The sequence below is a fragment of the Solanum pennellii genome, chromosome 10, assembly GCF_001406875.1.
Source record: "Solanum pennellii chromosome 10, SPENNV200".
NCBI classification, from domain to species: domain Eukaryota; kingdom Viridiplantae; phylum Streptophyta; class Magnoliopsida; order Solanales; family Solanaceae; genus Solanum; species Solanum pennellii.
The window spans coordinates 80186104-80210305 of record NC_028646.1 but is presented as its reverse complement, the minus strand read 5'-3'; the positions used below and the strand labels follow the sequence as shown (position 1 = coordinate 80210305).

The window sequence follows — 24202 nt, the reverse complement described above, 5'->3', positions numbered from 1 at the left end:
ACAAAAGTATAATCAAACACAATTATTTCTTCAATTTTAACCTCATAAATTTGAAATAAAATACTTTTGAAAATCTGTGACCAAACCCTTACAAGGACTCAAAGGAATTTTTTAACTTTTCCTTTGATGATTAATATTAATATTATAACTCAAATTTATATTAAAAATCTCATATATAAAAAGGAAAATGCTCCCTAACAAAACTAATTTTATATTTAAAGGAAAATGTCTCAAACTTAAGAACGTTTGATTAAATACGAAAAAATACTTATTTAAAAATATCTAATTAAATATGAAGAAATACTTATCATTAAACCACCGTTCGCGGTTTGCATCTGGTTGAAGTTATTACATTGTTGGTGGTAAAATAAAGGGATGATAAGAAACACACAAATGACTTAACTTTGCAGGTTTCACCGCACTCGACACTGCAAAAAAGATACATATAAAAAAAGGTCCACTCAACTCTCTGCAAAAAAAAAAAAAAATTAAACTTTTCTCCAAGACTTAACTTTCTCTTCAGAAATAAATTGCCTTCACATTAATATTTTGTTGTTAGTAACAAAATCATTCTCAATCGAAACATGGACTTCAATGTGAAGCAATGGAGTAACCAACATGAGTCAGAAAATCAAGAATCACCAACAAAGTTACCAAGACTTCTTCTTGACTTCCACTCTGTTTCTTCTGATTCTGCTTCTGCTGCTGCTCTACCATTGTTTGTATCTGAACCAACAACATCAACAACAACTTGTACCAAATTAATGTCAGATTCAACAACCACTGTCACCACCAAATTTCCAAGTAAGATTTACACAGATTTAGACACCCTTTTTCAGAGTTGTTGCTTTTCTTGCTTTGAAGTTAAAATTTTGAGTTGTTGTACATGTTAAAGATTCAATTTTTATATTTTGTTGGTTTTCTTGATTTTAGATTTTAGACACCCTTTACAATGTTGTTGCTGATTTTGAGTTGTTGTACATGTTATAAAGATTGTATTTTTATTTGATTTTTTAGGGATTGGGAGTGGTGGTGGTTACTTCAGCTTGGCTCAATGGCAAGAACTTGAACTACACAGTTTGATTTTTAGGCATTTTGTAGCTGGTGCCCCTGTTCCTTCTGAACTACTTCATCTTGTTAAGAAAAGTATTATTGCTTCTTCTCCTCCTCCTCCTTCATATTACTTTGCTCATCCATATCAACAGTATCCTCATTATCAACAAGCTTGTAAGTTATTTTCTTTTCTTTTTTTTTAAATCAAGTTTTTAGTTTTTGTTGTGTAAAGTTGGAATCTTGTTTTGTATGTATGTGTGTTGTTGACTCTTTTTTGAATAGCTTCACTTTTTGAGCCAATGGTTAATAGGAAACAGCCTCTCTACCCTATTGTGAAGTTTGAACTTGTTTTTTTTTTGCTGTATGTATAGAAGGCATGGTTGTTAGGTGTGGATATGTCTTATCCTTCCAGGCTCGACGTGTGGAATTACATTGGATATGTGTTGTTGTTGCATGTGTTTGACTTTTTTTTTTAATAACTTTACTGTTTGAGTGACGGTCTATCACAAATAATTTCTTTGTACAAGGTCTAAGTAGGTCTTATCGTTCAAAACCCGACTTGTGGAATTAAACTAGGTATGGGTTGTTGTATGTGTTGACTCTTTTTTTAATAACTTTACTGTTTGAGCTGATGGTCTATCACAAATAATCTCTTTGTACAAGGTCTAAGTAGGTCTTATCGTTCAAAACCCGACTTGTGGAATTAAACTTGGTATGGGTTGTTGTATGTGTTGATTCTTTTGTTCCTTTCTTGATCTTAGAGCAAACGATCAAATTCAATTTTCCACAACTATGTAAGAAAATAACAACCTTTCCACTGTATAAAAATTAAATTTCCCTTTCATTTTTCGGGCTATGTTTTGTTGTAAGAAAGATAATCTGTTAGATGGCATTGTTGAACTATAAATGATGTTTTCATTGAGAGCTTAACTTCTGTACTTGATGATAAAAATGTACTGTTATTACCTAAATATAATAATGTTAAAATGTCACAAAGGATTGTGATTATGTTGCTTGGGCTCTCGAAAAATGCATTGTTTTTGTCGGATTTTAAAAAATCCGAGCAACATAGGATTATACAGCCCAAACTTGGAATAGTCGCCCCAATGAGTTGAAGATATCGTATAACTGCAGAAAAATTGTTAGTCTATATGTTGGAATCATTTTGTTTGTAATTTCTACTTGACCTTCAAGATTAAACATGTTATGTGTATGTTTTTGAAGTGATGCAGTCAGGGTACTGGGGCAGAGCCGCCATGGATCCAGAACCAGGAAGGTGTAGGAGGACTGATGGCAAGAAATGGAGGTGCTCAAGGGATGTAGTGGCTGGCCAGAAATACTGCGAGCGCCACGTTCATCGTGGCCGCAGCCGTTCAAGAAAGCCTGTGGAAATTCCCACACCTGCCAACAATGGCAGTAAAAACAACAACACTGTTTCTCATCATCAAGCCTTCGGAAAAATGGCTGGACATGCTCATGCTGGTGCTCCTCAGTTTTCTCTTTCGGGACATTCACCTTCCACTAATGCGCCTTTTCATCCCAATCAAAGGTATATCTATTTTTATTTTTAATAGATTTTCGAATGCTGGATCTTGTATGTTTTGTGCTTTTAACTAGTTTACAGAACTGCAATATGTGAAATAAAAGATAGTTATTTCGTCGCACCCAAGAGTGTCGCCTAGTGGTCTATAGAGTGAGTTGAGAATGATGAGGTCTTGGGGCATCAAAAACTTGTGTTGCTCAGATTCTTTAAAAATGTTGACGGGTGCATGTTGAATACTCTAAAAATAGTGCAATTTTTTAGAGGATACAATACGTGTGTGTCATCATTTTCGAAGAGTTTGAGAAATATAGGCAAAAGCACTAGTTTTTTTTTTCTTTCATACGTCTAAGTCGTAGTGAATAGTGTTATTTATCTCGTAATATCCCGTAGTTGTGCTTATGCTAATGAGAGGTAGTAGGTAGCATCAAATTAGTCGAGGTTAGTGAAAGCCGGCCCATTCAAAAGCAAAAGATAACTACTTACCTCCATAAAAAATAAAACCATTAACTTAGATAATAAAACAGATTACCTACCCTAGTGTTTCATAATAAATGCATTTTATGCCTTAATAATTTTTTATTTTAAATTTTTTTTATCTGTTCTCACTTTATTCAATCTAGTGAATATGCACTCTATATTTTGTAGTGAAATCATTATTCTCATTATAAATATTTATAACTCATTTCCTCAAAGAAAAGTGTTACTTTGTACAGATACAACTTTTTTTTCACTGTTTTATGCAAAAGAGATTGACAAGAAGTTCAATTATATACATTAAAGCATTGAACTTTCACTTTTTTTTTTCTTGAATGGACCAACAAATATTCTCTTTTTTCCACTACCTCCTACAATGAGACATCTTTATATATAACTGTTAAAATGATACTTGTCTCCCAATAGGGAGGAATTTTTAAATTAAAACCTTGACCAAAGTGAGTTCCATTTTCTTTAAATTCCTTTTATTATCTTTCTTTTTTCTCTTTTTGCCTTGTAGTTGAGCATGGTCCACTTATTAATTTTTTGTTGGATCTTTAGAATCTATTGAAGATATTTTTGGCCCACTTTCATTTACTTTCTAGGAACCCTATCTTTGTTTTTTTGGGGGGTTTGCTCTGGCAGGGATCCTACTTTCTGAGATATTAACAGTTTCGTGAACGGGTATTAACCTAAATACTCGTTTACAAAAGTATATTACAGGTATAATCTATGTATACCGATCAAGAAACATAGAAAGTAGCCAACCGCCTAGTTATAGTTATTTGTAGGCATCATTGGTGTGTATATTAAATATAACAAGTACTCCTCCGTTTCGTGTTATGTGAAGGTGTTGTTACTATTTGGAGAGTTGAGTAGTTTATTCTTTGACTATAATTTTTCTTTTCAAGTAATTTTTCGATATTTTGAGTTGTTAGCTATTGAAGAAACTATAACCAAACTTGTAATCATAATTAAGTGTTTTGACATGTACTATGAATCCCTTCACATAAATTGAGATAGACGGATTACAATGTAAATACGGAAATCATGTCGTCTAAATTTTACATTATGTTTAAAAGAAGTTAAAATTTTATTATGTGGTTTGTTGTATTGTGTATGTACTATATGTTTTGTACAGCTTTTTCTTCAATTTGTCCCCTGCTTGATTTGGGTTTGGGCTGTCATGATGTTGATTTGTAGGCCAATTAAGGGTCCACCACAAGAAGTACTTCAAAAAGATGTATCTATTGGTGATGGTAAATCATCTAGTGGCCAAATCCTACGCCATTTCTTCGACGATTGGCCTAGACAACAACAACTTCAAGAAGGTGACAATGCTGCAACCAGCCTGTCCATTTCGATGCCCGGTGTAGGGGGTAACCCCTCGTCAGACTTCTCGTTGAAGCTATCAACCGGGAATGACTATGATTCAGGTACTCAAGTTAGTAATGTTGAACGGTCTGCATGGGGGACGAGTCACCACCAAGTGGCCTCGATGGGTGGTCCACTTGCCGAGGCCTTAAGGTCATCAACAACTAACTCGTCCCCTACTAGCGTGTTGCATCAATTGGCACGAGGTAGCGCGTCCGAGGCCAGCTATATTAGCACTTGATTTTTGCAAGTGTTCTTGTTTGATTTTTCATGGAAAAAAATGTTTGTTTTTTAACTTGGTTGTGTTGTTGTTCATTGTTCTTTTGTGGTATTGATATACCTAACTGTCACCTGTACAAATTTGAATTGGATGTGTGGTGTGTTTATTATTGGTTTGAGTTGATACCAAAGTTGTGCATTTTGGTGAACTTTACTGTTATTTTTATCGATCGATCAAATATATAACTGTTATTTTTATCGATTGATCAAATACGTAACTTGCGCTATAATAATTAGGTCCACTTCAACCTATCATGAAATTAATTACTACTTTTACCTTCATTTTCTTAATAAAGAGATTCGTAAAGGTTTTGTTAAAAAAAATTGTCTGAAAGTCATATAACAAATATATTAATGAGCTAACATATATGAAAAATTGAGAAAATTGTAAAATTTTTGTAGAATAGTTTCTAAGTATCCAGAATATGTGTAAAAAGTGGTAAGGTTTCACGTATTGTTTCCCGACTCTCTACGTAGGGTTTCATAAAAGTTTTGTAAAAGAATTGATCGGAAATCATATCATCAAGATATGCATAGGCTAACACACATGACTTTTAAATGCCCAAAACATGTGAAAAAAATGATGGAGCTTCACATACGGCTCATCCAACTCCTTACACAAGGTTCCATAAAGATTTGCAAACAAGAATTTTTCGAAAGCCATATTATCAAAATATTTAGAGGTCAGCACACACAAAAAACTGAAAAATCTCTTAATTATTGTAATTGTTCGTAATGACTAAAATATGTGCACAAAAAATGGTGAAGCTTCACGTATGGCTCCCCCAACTTCCTACGGGAAGTTCCATAAGGGTTTGCAAAAAAATCACCGGATAGCCATATCATCAAATACTAATGGGCTAATACATACGAATAACTAAGAAGATCCTAAGTCTGTAAAATGGCTCCAAAATGCACCTAATATGTGTAAAAATGGTCAGTCTTCACGTACCTCTTCCGAAACTCCCTACAGAGAGTTCCATAAAGGTTTTGCAAAAAAGTCTTCGGAAGTTATATCACCAAAATATTCACGGGCTAACACACAAAAAATTAAGAAAATCACATTGTTTTAGTAAAATACTCCTAATTCTCAAATTATGTGCAAAAATGGTGAAACTTCACGTACTGCTCACCCAACTCCCTATGGAGGGTTTCTTTAAGATTTGGCATTAATATCCTCAAAAAGTTATATCACCAAAATATTCACGGCTAAGAGATAAGAAAAACTCGAAAAATTACATAATTCTTGGAAAATAGCTCTTTAATGCCAAAAAAAATGTGCAAAAATGGAGTGCCTTTATGTGTTGCTCTCTCAACTCCCTTTCTATAAAAGTTTTGTAAAATATAATTTTCTTGAAGCATGCTATCAAAATATTCTAGGTTAACACACATAAAAAAACTTAAAAAAAATGCATGATTTTCTTAAAATGGCTCCTAAATGTGCAAAATATATGCAAAATTAATGAGATTTCATGTACTGCTTCCCCAACTTCATTCAGAGAGTTCTATAAAGATTTTGAAAAAAAATCATCTGAAAGTCATATTTTGATGGGCCAACACACGAGAAACAGAGACTATCACCTAATTCCTAATAAATAAAAACTTCAAAATGCCCAAAATTTGTGTAAAAAATGTGAGATTTAACGTGCTGCTCCCCGAACTCCCTACAGTGGTCCCATAAAGGTTCTACAAAAAATTCATCTGAGTATTGTCAAAATAATCATGGGCTGACACATACGAAAAATTAAGAAAATCTCTTATTTCTTATAAATTGGCTCCTAAAATATGCCCAAAATAGGTGCAAAAATGGTGAGGCTTCAAGTATTTATGGGTGAGCAAAAATCAAACTGATCGGTAAGCCGATCAAAAAAGTGTTATTAGCTTATTACTATTGGGTTAATATGTTTAAATAATTTTATAAAAAGAATTACTGGGTTACTGGTTTTGTATTGATTTAACTCATTAAGAGTATACTTATTTACTACTTTTACCTATACATAAATATTAAATATTAAATCCTAGCATGCCTTTGTCATTAAGCCTTCAATTCATACTTTCACGTAACTTTGAGTTCACAACTTTGATATTATACAAACCGTCAAAATCTAAAGTAAGAACTCTATTTCTCTTAATTTCTCTTTGTGTTACACATGCATAGTTCTTTTCATGTTTGTTATTATTCTTTCTATTTTATGAGAATTTGTAAAGTTAATGATTGTCTTGTCGCCTCAAATTTATTAGAGAAGTCATATATTTATTTTATAAGTATTTTTTTATTGATTAAATAAAAAACCAAACGGTTAAGGACCAAAACCGATAAAAAATCTTATTGGTTTATCATATTTAAAAACTGAACTAATAATACATAAAATCGAATCAACTGTTGCACAACCCTACAGTATTGCTCACCTAACTTCCTAGAAGGCGCTTCCGTAAGGGGTTTTGCAATAAAATCGTCCGAAACTCATATCATCAAAATATTAATGGGCTAACACATACGAAACAATGAAAAAATCGTCTAACATTCTACATATTTATTACTCTAAATTTAATGCATCTTAAACCTACTTAATCTTAGAGCTAGCTCCAGAGGTGAAAATTACACAAGTCATAGTAAAAAGACCACCCATTTCTTAAACAACTTGTGTAGCTTCACTAATATGCTAAATTACGCGAACTTTTGATTTTCAATAGCGCACCCTTGTTGAATTCTTCAAAAAATATACTACTTTCGAAGAATCTGACACGCACACGTTAGACATTATTTCTGAAGAGCTTTAGCAACATAGCTAATATGTATATCTGCCGGTCAAAACAACTAGGACTAAATGCATATACACTACTTTTGAAAAATCCGGCATGCATCTGTTAGACATTTTTTTTGAAGAATTTTGAACAACATAGCTAATCTGTATATCTGCCAGTCAAAACAATCAACTACCATTTCATAGCAGGACTTAAATGCATTTATTGCTCAGCCTCCTAAGTTGTGGCTCTTCAATTTTTTTCCCAATACATCAGCTAAGCAAAATCCAAATATAATATGGCATAATCAAAGTATAACTACAGCTTTTCACTGAGCAAAATTTTTTGGCCTTGCTTTTCATGAATAATTTAGACATGAGTATCAACAAGTTTTGCTAGAATAGCTCAAATTCCAGATGCTCTCCTGTTGAACCACACTCCAAAAACTTTTTGCTCTTTTCCTCAAGTGCTACTTTTGTTACTCCAGGTACTTGAGGTGGAACGGCGCAGCGTATCAACGCCCAGTTCAGGCCATCAAAGAAAGGGTGTCTCTTAATCTCAGCAGCACCTGTTTCTGTTCCCAATCGATTCTCGGGCTCCTTTACTAACAGCCCTCTGATGAGATCCCTTGCTTGAAAACTAACAATCTGGCTGTCGGGAAATCTGAGGTTCTGCAGGACGACGTTGGCCAAAGTTTCTTCATTTCCAGCACCTTTAAAGGGTGTCTTACCATATAGAAGCTCGTAAAGGAAAACGCCTAGTGTCCACCAGTCAACAGCACTCCCATGGCCCTCACCTTTGATGATCTCAGGAGCCAAGTATTCATGTGTACCTACAAACGAGTTGGACCGAGCTTCCGTTGGCTCTACCACAAGCTGAGGCAATGATCTGTTAAGAGATGCAGCAGCTTCAGCTTTTAGCTTTCTTGCTCTAGCAGTGCCAGGTAAAACTCTGGGGCTAAAGCAAGAAACTTGACATGATGGTCCAGCACAAAATGGATCAATGCAGTTGGATCCTGCGCATGGACCAGAGATCCGCGGGGCTTCTACTCCCAATGAGGATGACTGTAGAAGAGTGGGATTAACAGAACATCTGAGTGAGAGGTCAAAATCAGTAAGCATGATGTGACCATCTTCCCGAACCAGAATGTTTTCTGGTTTCAAATCACGGTATACAACTCCTAGCATATGCAAATACTCCAGAGCAAGGAGGACCTCCGCAACATAAAACCTGCAATTACAACGAGTTAAGAGAGGTTGCACCAACTACCGAATAACGGATGTGGAAGCTAAAAGATTAATAACATGATGTATAATACATCTAAATTTGAATATTGTGGATACAAAACACACTTGCTAGCTTCCATTAAAACATGGCTGATTTTGATTTCTACATTCTCAGCCTGGTTAGATAGTGCTTAATCATCTATGATTAAATATAATAGATACATATTCACGACGCTAAACACAGTTACTACCGTCCATAAAAACTCGGCTAAACTATGGCGTACAACATTCAGCGAAGTTAGGAGAAGCACACCCACTAGGTCATGATGCTAAATTGCAAGGAAGTGGAGAGAGGGAGCCATCTACAGTAAGGTCTTTCATGATATTAATATACCAACAGGTCAGCGGATATATTTACATGGCATTAAACGAGTATCATATGTTAAACGGAGAAGATAATAGAGAACCTCAAGACAGTAAAACATGTCTAATATAGCTAACTAGTGAGAAAAATCTTGGGGAGAAGAACAAAAATTATACACTAAGCTAGTTGTCTTGTTATAATGGAAGAAATATTTTATGCTGAAGGTGACATAACTAGTTCAACTTTTCTTAGTGTTTAAAAACACAGCTACCAAAGCAAGCCAAAATTTTAAACACCAGCCCAATCAAATAAGTTCCACTTAGCCTTTAAAACTTAAAAGCAACAGTTTCGACACAAGTGCATTTTTATCGATTTACATTTTTCTTTGGAAAGAGGGGTTTGATTGGTGACAAAAGAGGATACACCTAATCAGAAAATGCATGCATATTAGAAGAATTTGTCTTATCGCGTAGCTATAATATATAGATAAGTTAGAACACAGACTCCTACGATCATGCATTACCTAGTCATTACTTGTTCAAGTCAGTAAAGTGAGAAAATCTAAGTTAAGTTATATAATAAACTGAGCCAAAAAATTTCACATTTATTTACAGGTCAAAGAAAGATCGTCTTTTTTATGCGTATGGTGAACTTATATCATTTTCAAAGGAAGTTTCATTATTTACAAGTATTTCCTAGGAAACATCATCTGACAACATTATTGTTGTTCAGTAAGATCTACTGCATTGGAGAACATCATACCTTGCTGCCGGCTCGGAAAAATATCGACCTGGCTGCTTCTGACGGAGGACATGTAAATCACCACCTGAACAGAACTCCATAACTAAACATGATAAATTATCTGAAGTGAACTGTGCATAGAGTGTTGGCAGAAAAGGATGATCCAGGATCCGGAGAATCTCTCTTTCAGTTTGGGCCCTCGGCAACTTTTTCCTTCTTGCCAGATATTCATTATCCATAACTTTTATTGCAAACAAGCAATTGGTTTCTAGCAGCTCAGCAAGATACACCGTGCCAATGTCTCCGCAACCAAGCTTCTTCAACAAATTGAAGTGACTTAATCCTAAGAATCCATAGTGTTTTCTCACCTGATTGATAGCCTCCCACCTGCCATCTTTGGACATGTGTGGTCTGTTCCCCGAAAAAGAGCCGCTTAGGTTGCTCTCTTCACTGATGGTTGTGCTAGTACTATAATCGCCAATACTACTCTTTGAGCTCTGAGAAAATTCGCCTTGCTCCCTAGATTTTGATGTCTTGTTGAATTTCAAGACAGGGGGACCGCTATTGTTATAACCATTAGCAGCACAGCTAGTGCTATTTTCACTAGCTCCAACGGTCATACATCCAGAGATTTGCTTAGCAGGTTCCTCACTAGATTCCTTCCCTGCACCCTCGAGAGTGCACTGACATCTCTGGCAGATAAGTTGACTAGGAGATTCTGTTGGATCATTTATTTCATAGCATAGATTAAAAGTGCTAGCTGCTAGTGCCACCTCCTCTTTCAATTTCTTCTTGACAAGAGATTTGTTTTTGACTGGAGGCTTAATGGAACGACTGGTGCTTCTTCTCGATTTGGACTCCTTGTTGCCTTTTACTACATTTGACGAAGGCACTGTCTGCGACCTGCCTTTACGTCTCAGCTTTAGAGCTGCTTTGTTTGCTACTCTAAATGATGTAACCACATTTCTCTTCTGATTATCTGGCGATCTTTTTGGTCCAGACACCAATACGACATTATTAGACTCACATGAAGATGAGGAAGGAACTGCAGTTTGGGTTTTTTCCTTAGTTGATGCTGTTCCTAGTGCTTTGATCTCATGATAGTTTGATGCTTGTGCATTCTTAGTTTCCTGGAGGCTTGAAGTTGTCAACTGTAGAGCCTGTGCAGCTACCAACCTAGGAGACGAAATGGCACCTTGGTGTGGGGACTTCATGGGCTCTGGGTAATCAGGTATCATGTTGAAAAAACCAGAAATGCTTTCGGCGCCTCCTGTCCTCTCATTTTGCGCTACAACTGATTCTGCTTGCTTAGTTACTGGTTTATCACCAATTCGAGGTGAAGAGAGAGCAGTTTGGTTGGATGATCTCATGTTGGCTTCTGGAGGCTGTAGAAAATCCTTTTTACGGGAGCCCAGTACATTTTCTGCAGACAATATTCTCTCAGATTGCCTGGATATGGACTCCGTACTCTTAATACTCGGTTTACTAGCATATCGTGGAGACGAAAACGCACTTTGACCTGGTGACTTTAACCTGGATTCTTGGATGTGCTGAGGCACAGAGCTGGACATGCTCTCTGCTGGCACTACTCTCCCATTTTGACTCATGTTGAATGGCTTAATGGCAAATCGTGGAGAAGAACGGGGACTATGGTTTGCTGACTTAACATACCGTTCATGGGGGTTATGGGACAGCTTGTGGAGACCTCCTGAAATGCTTTCATCTTGTAATAGTCTTTCTGATCGAAGAAAACCAGATTCACTAGGACCTGCAAATCGGGAGGAACATGTAATTCTTCCAGGTTCTAAACCACTAGGAGAGCCAGGTGGCTTTGATAATCGCCTCATTGCAGCCATTTCAGCTGCCTGAGATATGCATAGACCCCGAAATGCCTGCTTTAGAGAAACTGGATCAGAAAACCCTGTTACTGGAGAGTTTGATCCACCACCCCTCATTGGCCTTTTTGAGGCATCTCTTCTTACATGATCTGTCAAATCCAGACTCTTTGATGTTCTTACATTGATTGATTCGAAAAGCTGATTGATGTCATCTCCTATGTATTTACCGGCTCCTTTTCTAGCCAAAGGAGGCTTCTGCTGCTTTCTGTCCGGTTCGAGTACTTGATTAAACCTTCTCGAATGCTGGAACAATTCAGCCTCATCCTTCGACTCAACAATTTCACAATTAGCACGAAATGAACCCATCACAACGGGCCTTGGCAGTAAGTAGACTAATCAGCAAGCACTTCAAAGGTAAATGGCTGACTCATAAAAGCCAAACACCTTGCTGACCATGCCTGAAAGAGCATACATCACACTGAACCAAAAATTTCTGAGCTCTATCGAGTCCGGTCTGATTCAGTCATTTTGAAATCCATACTTGCCCCTGAAATGATTAATTAGAATTCCATATCAGAAAACCAAGCAACACCTGTTATCTTCCTAATAATCAGACTCACACATATCCTAAACCACAATAAATAAATATATAGAAGAGGCAAATACTACCTCTTTGACTACCAAAAACACAACAATAAAGAGATGAAAGAACAAGCATTTCATGACACAGAACCACAAGGCCTCAGGTTTCAATCTCAGTAAGAAAAAAGCACTAGATGATTTCTTCCCATTTGTCATAGCCTTGGTAGATAGAGTTACCTAGCACATGTTGGGGTATGAGGTGACAAATATCTGGTGGAATTAGTCTAGGTGCACGCAAGCTAGCCGGACCCCACAGATATAAAAAAAAATTCATGAACAAGAGAATGCAAGTTAGGTGAAATTTTCCAATAAATTTTGTAAAGGAGCATAATGTAGTGACCTCAGTAAAGCATTCACAATAGTTTGAGATCCAACATTGTATGAACAATAAAAGTAAATTTTTTGATGCCATGATATCTCTTTAAACAATGTAATGGATATTGTAAAGTACATATATTACTTATTTAGTTGTCATGCTTTCTTTACTACCATTTTTCCTTTCCATTACTACGTTGATTTGCTTCACTTGAGTCGAGAGGTTTTTGGAAACAACTTTGCCTCCACGAGGTAGGAGTAAGGTCTGCTTACACTCTACACCTCCCCAAACCTCACTTTGTGAAATTTCAGTGAGTATGTTGTTGTCGTATATATTGCTTGATTTCCTATAGAAGTATCCTATTAATATAACACAACCCTAAATGAGGTATATAAATCCACCCATTTTGTGACCAAGCATCAACTTCTTGAACTTCATACCTTAAGCATAACACAACTATGGAGATACACTAAGTTTAAACATAGATCCATTTCAATTAAAACAACCCCATCACTCATAAACATCAAAGATTACAACTTTAAAGGAAAAACAAGAGATTTGAAGTGAGATATTTCAAATTTCTCCATTTCAATAAAAACAACCCCATTACTCAAAAATAACAAAGATTAGAACTTTAAAGCAAAAACAAGAGATTTGAAGTGAGATTTTTCAAATTTCTCCATTTCAACTAAAACAACCCCATTACTCAAAAATAACAAAGATTACAACTTTAAAGCAAAAACAAGAGATTTGAAGTGGTATTTTCCAAATTCCTCCATTATTTCTCCCAACTTCCTAAAAAATGCAATTTTTAGTATAAACACACAAAAAAAAAACTCATTAAAATATAAACAACAAGAATAAGAGATTGAGCAACATAAAAGTCATTGCAATGAAGTTAAGAAAAACCCCATTAAGATTCAACACATAGTGACCATCAATAATGAGCAAAACACAACAGCAAATCAAGAAAATGTATAAAAGAAAGCATATTTACCTTCAAAAAAATATGATGTAGACAGAGATCTAAAGCTCTGTATTTTCACAAACTATACTCTGAACAAATACTTGAGAGAGAAAGAGAGAGTTTTCATTTTTTTTTCTCATTTCTCTGTACATTTTTTGTAACATCAATGGTCCTTTCTTGGATTGTATAGAGGACATGTGGGCTGCCACTCCATAGGAGTAAAATGGGTCCCACACTAATATATTTTTCTAATTTAGAATTCCTAATAAAGTGATTTTTCAAAATATAATTTTATAGCAAGAAAAATAAAACACAGTATAAAAATTATGAAAGTAGTATAAATACTACTACTAATGTTATAAAAACAAATTTAGAAAAGTTAAGATAGTCAAGGTAAATTAAGATAGCAAATATATAATTTTGGAAGGATTATGCTACTAAAAATATATATAATATAACTTTTTTTATAAAATCCTAAATTTTTTCCTGATTTACATATCAAAAAAAAATTATGAATGATTAAAAATTTTATACATTATATTCATAGGTATATTATAGCTAAATAAATTATATATGCTAGTAAAATACACTATTTATGCGTTTAATAAGTATATAATATCTCTAACTAATTATATTTGCGTGAGTCATAAGTGTATCCAATTAAGGGACTAAATTTATTGTGTCACATCATTTTTTCCTTAAATGATTAAACATTTTTTTAAAATATTTAATTTTATAAAATTGATATTTTTTTCTCATGCAATGTTGGGCTGGGGACAATGCACGTCTTTACAACGTGCTTAACCTGTAACACTTTGCCTAAAAAAATTAATAACTACAAATCTTACTTAACTTTGGATTCTTCATTTGCTTTCTTTAATTTTTTAAAGTTAATTATTTATATTAAGTTCAGTGTACTTTTTTATGTTTATTTTGTTAACTTAAAGTTAAGTCTTTTCTCAATCATTATCTATTAAGAAGTTTCATATGATTTTATTTTCTTGATTTCATATCATCGTTAAATTTGACTTTGTTTTATGACGTTTTATATTTGAAGAACACTATTTAATTTGAGATTACCCGTTTAAAAAAAAGGAATTTTTATGAGGTAAAAAGTTTCATATTTTTTAATGTTTAATTTTTATAGGTTTAATAATGTATATTAGGTTCATGTTTTGAGTTTAATCTACTTTTAGAAAGAGTGTGATTATTTTATTTAGTAACTATTTTATTCAAGTATCTTACTTAATTATGTTTAAATTGATAAGACTCGAGGGATATTTTGATGAATTAATTAACTCTTTTGTTCAAATTTGTAAATTTAAAAGTTATTAAAGAAACCACCAAAATATATATTAAAATTTACTAAAAAAATTTATTAGTTTCTTGCCTGACAATTACTTCTTTTCATAAGTAACAATATTTTTAGTTTTTTAATTCAAAGAATTAATCAACTTTACTTTTGATTGGAAATATGATACTTTCACTTAAATAAGTGCAGAATAGACAATACTTTTACTCAGAGACCTAACAATTATTGGACTGAGAAAAAGCAATTATTGAGCATTTCAAAATATTACAATTATACTGTAGATTGAGACTACCCTTCACATCTTTGATTTTTTTTTTCTTCCCTGAATTTGAGAATAATAAAAAAAAACATTAAAAAAAATAGAAAAAGTATAAGCTCAATAATAGAGAATAAATGGAGCTAGTAAACAATTTAATTATGAAAATGTACAAGAGTTTAAGACTTTTTATTATATATGTTTTTTTTTAGGGAATTGATATTGTTAAATTAAATTCCACTCTATTACTGTTAAAAAATTTAGAAAATGAAAACGTATGGTTGAGACGAAGATAAGGGAGGTCGAAGATTAGAATAATTAAGAGGTTAGCAGGTAGTCGATCGTTGTAGCACCGTAGGTTGGAAAGGTAAGGAGGTAGCCTCCTCCTTCTGACTATTGGTAGCATTGTTTAGTAATTGCGTATTTTCTTTATCTTTTTACGTATATTACTATCTGTTATTTCATTTCCTTTGTATCTTGTTTGATTGTTATATTTTTCTCCCAATCATTCTTTGATAACATTTCATAACTTGATCCGAGGTCTATCACGTAAAGACAAGGGCAAAATTTACGTATATGTCTTATTTTTCTTAGAACTCGCATGTGAAATAATATCAAATATTTTGTTGTTAATAGTAACAACATATCTTAGTAATATATTATTTTGGAGGATTAATTCGATTAAGATTAGTTTCTTGTTGAAATACTAGTTTTTTTACTAAAAAGAAGTAGATTGAGTAATAATCACGTAGAATGTATAAAAAGGAAGAGTGCAAATTCAATTGATAGTCACCTAAAATAATAAGAATAATGATGATGAATGCTTTTGATTAATTAAGTTAATTAAAAAGATTAGGTGCTTAAGCTAGCTCTGAAAAAATTAATTCTAAGAGTTGATAGGTTGGAGCAATAGCATGGCAATATCTTCTATCAGGAGCAACATAATCATTTGAATACTAATCGACCATGTTATTCGATTAATTCTGGTTCGCATGATTCAATAATAAATAAAGATATAAAGTGTAATATTTTACGAAAACGACATACATCATCGCATAAGTAACAATATGCATGGTGTAAGTTGTTGCAATTCTCGGAAAGAAATTGTAAATTGTTGCAATTCTTGGGAAAGTGAAATTTTACGATATATAATTGAATTCTTAGAAAAATATAGAATATTAACGATTAAATGACTTACGATATCATGGTTTTTTTCTCTTTTTTCTTTTACTCGAATCTCTACATTTTATAAATGAATAAATAAAATAAAATATTTTAACAAGTCACAATCACTTTGACCTGAGTTTAATTTCATATTAGGCCTTCTTTGACATTTATCTATCGTTTTTTGAGACATGAAAAATGACCAAAACCTTATAATTACAATAATTCAATAGAAAAAAAAGAAGACAACAATTTAAAAATGAAAGCTCAAAGAACAAACTCTTTTCGACATTTTAATTTGTTTTAGTTGTGTATGGAATTATGCATACATGATTACATAGGCCATTAAAAATATCAAAAAATAGACAGACAAATGCACTTATAAATTATAATGACAGCTAAATATGATTATTTGAAGAAATACTTATCAAATCGATAATATTATAGTATATCTGATCAAATTTTTGAAATATATATACTTGTTAAAAAGTTGAGGTATTCGATTGAACTTTAAACAAACAAATAGTGAGTTTTAAATAGTAACAAAAATATTTATCCCTCTTTTTCTTCTTTTTTTTAAATATTTTTTAAAAATAAATAAATTTTGAAAAATTTAATTAAATACTTATTTTTGGTTCCAACTTTAGGATTTAAACCTAAGTTAGTATTTGATCATAGATTTTCAAATATTTTGGCAAATATTATTTAGATAAAAAATTTGGGTGAAATTTCAACATATATTTGGCCATAGTATGCGGAAAACATATTTCACTTGTTTAGAAAAATATAATTTATACTCATAAGTTTTAAAAACTATCAAAACTATCCATAAGTTTGTATTACAAGTCAATTGGGTCTTCGTTACAACAAATAACTAGTAGTGTCCATGACACTGGAGCAATGTGGTAGTTTGGAGTGAGTGCAACAAACATCATTCCGTTCATCGTTAAATAGACAAAATACATGCCTTTGTTATCCTGACTTTGTTCATCGTTTTCATCAACAATCATATTATCACTTTCATATTCATTAAATATTTCATCACTACTTTGTTGTTCACGTAAAAGATATATGTAATACAACTCAAACAATTATTATATAAGGTGTTTTTGTAAAAGATAAAAGTTTGGAGTAAAATTTCAATTTTAAAAAAATCTCAAATAATGAAATTTGACTCAAATACTAGAAAAAAATTAATATTTTAAAATGTGAAATATTTGTTAAAAGTATTTACCAAATAATGACAAATTATATAAACATACACTATTCAACAAATTTTCTCCATATATTATAACTTAAAAAATCTACGGTCAAAAAAACCCTAAAAATCTCAGTTTCAATATAAAATACTTCCTATCAAAGACGTATTTTATTTATAAGGTTCGAACTGATATCTTAAGGAAGAGATATTTATCAACCAACTCAATTTTGATGTGATATATAAATGTCATTCAATAGACAATTATTTGATAAATATATAACTTTGGTATATTTGTGAAATTAAAAACTTTTAGTCCATTATGAAGGATTAATGTCGGCAAAATGGGTCTGAAAAGAGGAAAAAACATTCCGTTACACCATTTATATTGTACAATTATTTTATTTTTTTATTTTACGTATATCTTTTTTTATGTAATTAAATGCAACAAATTGAAACTGTATTATTTTAGGTCATAAAATTTTCCAAATTTGTACTCCTATAATTTGCAAAATTACTATTAAAGTAGTAATATCACAAATTATAATATTGAATTTTGAATTTTATTTGCCTTTTGATGTAGCATTCTTTCTTTCCGCACAATTCCATACAAAATAATTGAGTTTTCAAATCAAATTATATGAATCATTCGTCTACGAATCAATAATTTTAAAAGATTCAAAATTTAAACACATAAATTTCAAATTCTAGTTTCGTCTCTGTCTCCGAATAGAGAACAGTTTCTAGGGACCTCTCTGATTCTCTTGAGAAGGACATGTATATTTATATACATACCCTACGACTTTCAATTTACTGGCGCAGTGTTATTTTCCAATTTCATAAATATTTCAGACATTGGGAAAAAAAAAATATCTAACTTTAAGAAAGAAAAAAAATATGATTTAGAGTATTTATTCTTTATAAAGAGTCTGGTTGAGTCGACTTATTTTAGGTGTTTTAAGTGTTTTCATATTATTTGCATAAGTCATAAATTAATTTGTTTATCTAAATATACCCATATAACTGATAAATATATAAGCTTTATATGAATTTACGTAGAAAATCATATATGTTGATTTTTGTATTCTGACGGGCAAGAATAATAATAATAATAACATATCTCGTGTAATTTTATAATAAAATTGTAAAAATATAAAATATTTACATGTTTTATTTTTATTTTTATACGATATAAAGGTTGTTTCTGATAGTGTTTTTACCACAAGCTAGCTAAATTTAATGATTCATTTTACGGTTTTTTTTGTTGGTACCTCATTGTCCAGGAGTATCACAATATAAAAATTTATAGAAAAAAATCCCATACACGTAATTTTAATAATTTTAATGAGTTTAATTTGACATAAATAAATATGAAAGGGACCATGTGGGAAGTAGCAGCTGAGGTGTCTGTCAGATTTCAGATACAATTTATTTTTGGACTATTATTAGGCATCGAAAGTGACTTTTTTTTGTTTGTCTCTTATTCGATATTTATATTAGAGTCTAATTAAATCTAAATTTTTATTAAAAAATTTCATATTGAGATAAAACAATCACTAATAAGACGTCTTCATACCTAAGAGGGCTCAAACTTAAAACTTCTTAATTAAGAATAAAACATATTTACTATTCCACGATAATTTTAGTTGGTATTGAAAGTGACCTTTAGATGTGTATTTCCATGAACTCTCAAAAATCCAAAAGAATTAATAAATATTCAAACAAAAAAATATACAATATGATATCGATGTGCCATAATTCTGCAATCCCCCCTTTTTTTTAAAAAAAAATAAATATTATTCATTTTGTCAACTAGTAAGTTAATAATATTCTTATTTAAGAGATCTATGAACATGTATAGGCATGGATAAAATAAATAGAAAAAAATAGGGTAACATTTATAGTCTTCACTCCACTTAAAATTATGTCTATGTTGTTACATTAGTGACCAAGGATAATTTCTAGCCAGAAATGTATCGATAAAGATATGAATGAGCCAAACTTCTAAAGAAAAGATAAAACTAATTACTGTTAAAAATTATTTTTGATACGGTGCTAAAAGAATGAATTTATCAACTATGACATATTTATTTTATGATTATTGTTACATGAGTTTGAATTTTGTGAATTAATAATGTAAAATTTTTCTTTTATGTTTGTATATATCACATCAGGCCAATAACCTGCAATATTAACAAGCACTTTTTTTATCACGTGAAAAATAAAGTAAACGACATGTTATATCAAGTTATATTATAGTGTAAGTATAATAAAAAAAATCCTTATATTATCAATACGAGATGAATTACGATATTAGGTATGAATTCAGACAAGTGCAACATATTTAATTTAGATTATATATTTATATTAAAAAATTTGTCATAAATATTAAATTTTAACCAAATAATAAAGCAAAATTATGTGAAAATACTACTATTTGTAACCAGTAAAGGTTAATTCCTTGTGACAAAAATAACAGCTTTCATCAAAACAAAAAGATAGGAGTAAATTTCTCTGAGTCAAAGGGATTATATACCTTTTTATAAAAAAAATAAAAAATAGGACTTTTTGAGCCGCTAGTTTCAACAATAAGGACAAACTCTAAAAAGTTGAAAAAATAAAGCTAAAAAACCAATTAATTAACCATAAAGCTATCCCCTATACCATTTTTTTCATTTTAAGGTTATTACAAGAAAAAGAATTAGAATGAGTAAACAAATATGAAAAAAATAAAAAGAAGAGAAGAGTTGAAACCCCTAAAAGAAAAGAAACAACAACAACAAATATAGTGTAATTTTATTCGTAGAGTCTGAAAGTAAAGTATATAGTAAAGTCGCAGATTATATTTTCATCTTGAAAAAACAGAAAAATTATTTCTTATTGATATTTAATGGCCAAAAAAAGAAAAACGAACGACAATAAAATTATATGTTAAAAAGAAAATCTTTCTTTGTCCAATAATAATTGTACACTATATTATTTTTGAAATGTCGAACAATACTTTACCACTTTATAAAATCAATTGATATCTTACGATTAGTTACTAAATTACCTTTTATCATTATTATAATCATTTTTTATCGCATTTTTCAAGTAATATTTTTCCTCCTAAATTTGTGATCCCAAGAGAAGTCCGCCGCGTGGTGGCTCAAATTTTAATGGATTTAAAGATTAAGGTCAAATGTAGATAGTTTCAAAATTCAAAATTACAAAAGCTTTGCGGATTTCGTTATTCGTCCATAATTGTTTATTACGTTAAGATCATATATATTTTTAAAAAAAAATTTAATATAACATGTAATTTGACTAATATAATTCTATCAAGAATATCAAAAGTCTATCTAACTTTTCAATTGAACAGCATTATTATTAAGGGTAAATTTAGAAAACAATAACTAATTATTTCTTAATTATTTAAATTGACAATTAATCTCAGACATTTATTTTTAGTATACCTACTAAACAATTGTGGACTCAAAGAATATATATTTATGTTGAATTTATGGTGCTATGATCCATAAAAAATATAAGATTCACCCACTAGCTTGGTTGTTAACAATTTGATATTATATAGGTAGGTGGAGTAATTTTGAATTTTACCATTAAAATTTACGATAGATGGCTCAAAATTTTTGAACTTAAAATTTATTTTTTATTTTTTATAGTATGGATGGCTTTACCTTGCAAAATATGACTTCTTGTCACGAATTGATAGCTCAGACTTCAAATCGAATATTATATTTTTTTAAAAAAACAAAAAAAAGTAAGTCATTTTTATTAAAAATTAATTTAATAAATGGCCAAGCAAAAAAAAAAAAAAAAGAGTAATATCTTGAACATGATATAGCAAAGATGGAAAAAACATTTTTTTAACAAAAATTTAATTACTCTCTCCGCTTCAGTTTGTTTGAACTATTCTTTTTAGTATATTTCAAAAGAATATTTTTTTTAAATTTCAACTTTCTACATGATATGTATAATAAAGCACAAGAGTAACGGAAATTTTAATACACTAAACATATTTTTAATTTAAGAGCACAAGAGTCAAAAGTCTTAATACCATACACAAAGTACACACGTGATTCTGCTCTAGCAGAATCAGCTCAAGAAAAACACCCTAAGGTCCAAAAAGAGATAGAAATTTATTTTCTTAAACTCCATATCAAATCAAACAAATCGAAACGACTAAAGCATTTTAATTTATTACAAAGGTTGTTGCAAGTTGACCAAATATTTGGGGTGAAAAATGGAAAAAGTCATAGTTTGTGGTCCTAAATGTATCAATTGTCAAAAAGAAAAAAGTAGAACAACTATCACTTTCGTGTTAATTTTGCTAAGAAAGGGATAGTTTGTTTGTTCCCCTATATTTAATAATATTGTTGTTGGTCCCCCTTCAAGAAATATAAAATTCAAAAAAAATACTTATTAACATACCAAAATAATTTATTTTACAATTAAAATAACTAATCGACAGCTAATTAGAGGAGAAGGAAATGATTTGTAAATAATAATAATATTTTAATTCTCTAGGTTAGATACTTTGAGTTAAAAAATCTCAATATAATCAAATGAAAGATCTAACTAATTAAAGACTAGAGATATTCCCTTTTTAAAATAATGGTTGTAGTAATTGATTCTTGTATAGTTTATTTTATTATATATAAACTTGGATAGTGTAATGATTAGCAGATTAATATGAAATTTTAAAAAATTAGGATAGGGAAAGGGAATTCGAACTCTTGTTAATAAAGATGAAATTCAGATAGTTAACCAGTTGAATTATTAAGATCTCAAATGAAATTAACGATTATATATTAAGAATTTTTGTGATATATCTCGATCTAAAATTGAGAAAACAGAATAAACTTAATTAGTACTTATGACATAAAAAAAATTGTGGGCCATGGAAAGTAGTTAGAAATTGGTTTTGAATTTTGATATGCTTATTTGGTAAGTTTGATTTTCCCATAAATATATATTCTATGAAAATGGATTATTATAATTTTAACAATATGCTGTTTAAAGTTTAAATCAGATGATTACTTGTATTACAATTCTTGTTTGTGGTTCTTCTCTTAGATCAATAATTAAAATTAGGGGTAATACTTAATAGCATTTCTAGTCCCTCAAATAGTAATTATGGTATTTGATTAAATATATTTAATCTTTAATTAATTAACTGTAATTTTGGCTTCCTTTATGTTATATTTAATCTATTTTTAAGATTATATTATTGTTGAATACAAAGTAATAATTAAGTTTAACATAACACATAAATAATTCAGGTGAAATTATGGATATCAAGGTAAATTTTATAAATATTCAAAAGAATACAAAAAATGTATATTACATTGAAACTCAAATTTATCTAGTTAAATTAAATTTACTTAGTTAGATTTCAGAAGGACTAAAATATAAATTTTCAATAATTGATTGACCAACATGAGTGCCATTCAACCTTAAAATTATTAAATTGTTTTTAAATAATTATTTTTTTCACTTTATTCTAGCATAATATCTACTTTCTCATTCAAAATGCTTAAAATTCTAAAATCTATTTTGTCCCTTCACATTATAAAAGAATATAACTATTTCAAGAACAGTAACTAAATGCCCCACTTTGATTTTAACTTTTGAATACACTTCTAAATATTTATGGTTTTTTTTTAAAAATACTTCTACACTTCTCAAAATAATTATGGTGTTTTTCATTTACATTTTTTATATAAAACTAATTAAGTAAAAGTAATGCTTAATTATTTTATTTTATTTGTGTCTTAAAATATAATTTGTATTTAATAAATATTTACTTTATTTATGTGTCATAATTAAAGTATTCTTAGTCTTCAAAACAATTTATTAATAAAAATGCTATTTTGAAATTCTAAAATGACGAGTAATCCATGTGTCCATCTTTATTTGTTCAATATTGACTTGGTATACCCTTTCAAGAATAATAAATAAAATAATAATTTTACTTTATCACCTCGTGAATCATAATAAATTCTATACTTTTGAGAAATAACTGTAGTTTATTTTATAAATTAAATCAATAACTTAGAGGTTGTTTGATTGGAAATAAGTTATTTCGAGATTAATTATCTCAAGATAAACTATCCCACCATATATATGTGATAACTTATCTATCACGGTAAAAATGGTGGGATGAATAAATCAAGGTCACCTGATACCTCCAACCAAATGCATGATAAAATAATTTTACGTTTTATTTTGAGATAACTATACCTTATACCTCATATCAGACGACTCCTAATAAGTGATAAATTATCCCTTGATCTTCTAATTTGTTTAAGTAAAAGTGATTATCTATTTATAGTAAATGAACAACTAAAAATGAACGAAGAAAATATTTATCTCAAATATTTTTAGTAAGGACGACAAATATTACGAAACTACAGTGTAGAATTGGTTATAAAGGGAAAAAGGATCAAGTTTAATATAGTATATAATATAGTATATTAGTATGATTTCAACTGTTTTTTAGGGACAATAAAGCACATTTATACAAAGTGGGTTAAAAATTAAAAGCCTTCTGCAATGTTGAATTAAGACAATTTAATGTTTAGGGTTTGGTACTTTAGTTTCTGTTTTCACTTTGTTGGACAATCTGTCAAAAAAATGTTTAAAGAAATAAAAAAAAATGCTAATGGTCCATTTTTGCTAGAGAATTTAATGTTTTTGTCTTGTGT

The 24202-nt window shown here is 30.6% G+C and overlaps 2 protein-coding genes across 3 annotated transcripts; one reads left to right on the top strand and one right to left on the bottom strand.

Annotated features, from left to right (window-relative positions):
* The first annotated feature begins 374 nt into the window (after positions 1 to 374).
* On the top strand, positions 375 to 4868 carry LOC107032325 (growth-regulating factor 3-like). Its single transcript, XM_015233920.2, has 4 exons — positions 375 to 804; positions 1018 to 1227; positions 2278 to 2602; positions 4274 to 4868. The coding sequence occupies exons 1-4, from the start codon at positions 585 to 587 to the stop codon at positions 4683 to 4685; spliced, it is 1167 nt and encodes a 388-aa protein (XP_015089406.1). The 5' UTR covers positions 375 to 584; the 3' UTR covers positions 4686 to 4868.
* A 2779-nt stretch (positions 4869 to 7647) lies between these two features.
* LOC107002616 (serine/threonine-protein kinase KIPK1) lies at positions 7648 to 13728 on the bottom strand. Of its 2 annotated transcripts, none has more exons than XM_015200703.2 (3): positions 13593 to 13728; positions 9821 to 12184; positions 7648 to 8698 (listed from the first exon to the last, which is right to left on the bottom strand). In XM_015200703.2, the coding sequence occupies exons 2-3, from the start codon at positions 12001 to 12003 to the stop codon at positions 7864 to 7866; spliced, it is 3018 nt and encodes a 1005-aa protein (XP_015056189.1). In that variant the 5' UTR covers positions 12004 to 12184; positions 13593 to 13728; the 3' UTR covers positions 7648 to 7863. The 2 variants fall into 2 exon arrangements, with proteins under 2 accessions (XP_015056189.1, XP_027768221.1); XM_027912420.1 differs by lacking the exon at positions 13593 to 13728 and adding an exon at positions 12769 to 13123.
* Positions 13729 to 24202: the final 10474 nt, after the last annotated feature.

Bases quoted from the DNA above. Each gene is read 5' to 3' on its own strand.
- LOC107032325 (XM_015233920.2), top strand. From the start codon at position 585: ATGGACTTCAATGTGAAGCAATGGAGTAACCAACATGAGTCAGAAAAT. The intron at 1,228-2,277 runs GTAAGTTATTTT...ATGTTTTTGAAG, and splicing joins TCCTCATTATCAACAAGCTT to TGATGCAGTCAGGGTACTGG. The intron at 2,603-4,273 runs GTATATCTATTT...GTTGATTTGTAG, and splicing joins CCTTTTCATCCCAATCAAAG to GCCAATTAAGGGTCCACCAC.
- LOC107002616 (XM_015200703.2), bottom strand. From the start codon at position 12,003: ATGGGTTCATTTCGTGCTAATTGTGAAATTGTTGAGTCGAAGGATGAG. The intron at 8,699-9,820 runs GTATGATGTTCT...TTGTAATTGCAG, and splicing joins TTTTCCGAGCCGGCAGCAAG to GTTTTATGTTGCGGAGGTCC.